Source organism: Myotis brandtii, unplaced genomic scaffold (assembly GCF_000412655.1).
Source record: "Myotis brandtii unplaced genomic scaffold, ASM41265v1 scaffold254, whole genome shotgun sequence".
Classification (NCBI taxonomy): Eukaryota; Metazoa; Chordata; class Mammalia; order Chiroptera; family Vespertilionidae; genus Myotis; species Myotis brandtii.
In genome coordinates, this window is record NW_005359634.1 from 832,652 (window position 1) to 834,851 (window position 2,200).

General features: G+C 34.4%; 1 protein-coding gene across 5 annotated transcripts in view; it reads left to right on the forward strand.

The window, feature by feature from the left end:
• The window catches only part of DNAJC5B (DnaJ (Hsp40) homolog, subfamily C, member 5 beta), an 88,619-nt gene extending 88,121 nt beyond the window's left edge, over nucleotides 1-498 (forward strand). For all 5 annotated transcript variants that reach the window (XM_014541014.1, XM_014541015.1, XM_014541016.1 and 2 more), the window contains one exon: nucleotides 331-498. In XM_014541014.1, coding sequence (XP_014396500.1) covers nucleotides 331-425 — 95 coding nt within the window. In that variant the 3' untranslated portion in view covers nucleotides 426-498. The remainder of the gene's footprint in view (nucleotides 1-330) is intronic.
• Nucleotides 499-2,200: the final 1,702 nt, after the last annotated feature.

A 2,200-nucleotide genomic window follows, 5' to 3' on the forward strand; every position in this document is an offset into this window, starting at 1 on the left:
ATATATATATTTAAGTCTATATGATATGTAGTGGGTCTATCCCTATTCCCATAAGATGGTAAAAACTAAACCAAGTTCAGCAATTGCCTCAAACTGAAAGCTGGGTTCAGTGCTTTGGTTTTATATTTCTATAATTGATAGAACTCATAGAAGAGTAAGGACAGTGTCTCCTCCCTTCTGAAGTCTTTTAAATGATAACCATCCTCAATATCTTACGAGTTGAATTGATTTGCCAATCATCATTTCAACAAAAATATCCACCACTTGCCCCATTAAAGAAAACATAGCCTGATAAGAGGATATTTATTGTTTTGCTTTGTTTACTTTTAGATTTGGACTTTCCAGTTGTTCTTCAGCCTACAAATGCAAATGAGAAAACACAGCTAATCAGAGAAGGACCTCGAAGTTATTGCACAGACTCTTAATATTGAGCCCATTGAGGGTCTGCAGTACCTCCTCTTGGTTCAACCATGCCTCCAGGTGGTCATGGGGAGAGGACAGGGGGCATGAAATGCTGTGAACTTTTCCACATTTGTATTTTATTTTTAGGTTAGGGAAAGATAACTTTCCCGACACAACTTTCTCAGTATGCAGACTTACTCTTTGAGTAGAATTCCTAACGAAACATTCCATTTCAATGAATAAAGACTTGAAGAGTTGTTTTATGCTCCTTGCATGAGGTAAAGCAGTGGCACGGGACAGGCTTTAGGAGCCTGCCCTTTATGTGAGCCAGACCTCACTCCTTACAGACTAAAACAATATTCTGAAACAAAGGCCACTTTTCATCTATTTAGCTAAATGCAATATTCATATTTGCCATAAATATCAGCAAAATATGTATGAGAACTTAGGAGGAATTTTTCATGTGTGGAGGTTTTTCCCCTGTCGATATTCAATATGGCTAGAGAAATATTTAAAGAGGCAGAAAGAAATTATTAGGTAAAAAAGACAAACCATATTATTTTAAAGTACATTTTTGAAAGATTTAAAATTTTAATTTGTTGAAAACTGACGAATAAAACCAGGAAAAAACAGGTTTTGTGTGTACTTTTAGACTGGCATAAAAACAAAAACAAAACTCCAACCTGGTTCAATGTTATAAATGATCTGGAAAATCATTATGAGCTCAAGCCAGTCCCAAACAATGTGTTGATCATTTTTATGTAAAAATTATTTCTGCATAACTGGCCTAGGTTAGCTAAACTAAAGAAAAACAACAACACATGAGGTAAAGGGTAGAATTCTAAATTCTATAGCCTACATTTAAAGGCATATCACTTATCCCATTTTTGGTGGGATTAATTACATTGATGAGAAAATGTTTATCTCTGTGCATGTAAAACATTTAAACTTAGAGGTCATCTTTACATTTACTTATTTGATCCAGATATTCATTATGTACTATTTCTGAACAGTACAGCAGCAAAAGTATTTGCTTTTTAAGGTCTTTCTTAGATCTTTCTATGACATTGCATTTTCAAGATCTTGTTGTGTTTTTATATGATATTATGAAATGTCTTTTTTTTCTGTTTCTTATTCCCCTACCACCAAATAACAGTTAATTAAGGTTAAATATACATTGTGAGAATTGGTGTGATACCTCTTACAGTTCTGATGTCATTAAAACTTTGCTCTAACTCTTGAGTTACTGGAATTTTTTTTTTAAATCAACATAATCAAGTAGAAAGGGCCCTGGCTTGAAAGTAAAGAAACTTTCTAATCTCATTTCTAATAAACTATCCCTTTGATCAAGTGAGATGAGAATAATATAGCTAACCTCCCTATGACTCTGTTTTCATATTTGCTGTCAGCTTCAGTAAGACCAGATGAAAGAGTTGAGGTTAAAGAACTCTGACAAGTCAAGTGTTTAACAAATATAAGGTGATCTTGCATAAATTTGTATATGTTGGTACTCATAGGAAAATGTGATGTGAATTTCTTCTATATATAAACTCTCACTCAACAAGACCTATGAACATACCAAATACTAACAGCCCAAGTGATGAGCTCAGAACTCTGAGATAAATAGCTCTACCTATGGGTAATTTGAGTCATTACATTTCCTTCCTGAGGACTGCAAAGGTCAAGCCTATCTACACTAATAAAAGAGAAACATGGTAATTAGCGTACGACCGCTACCCTTCCCATTGGCTAATCAGCATATCCTTATGCAAATTAACTGTCAGCCAAGATGGCGGCC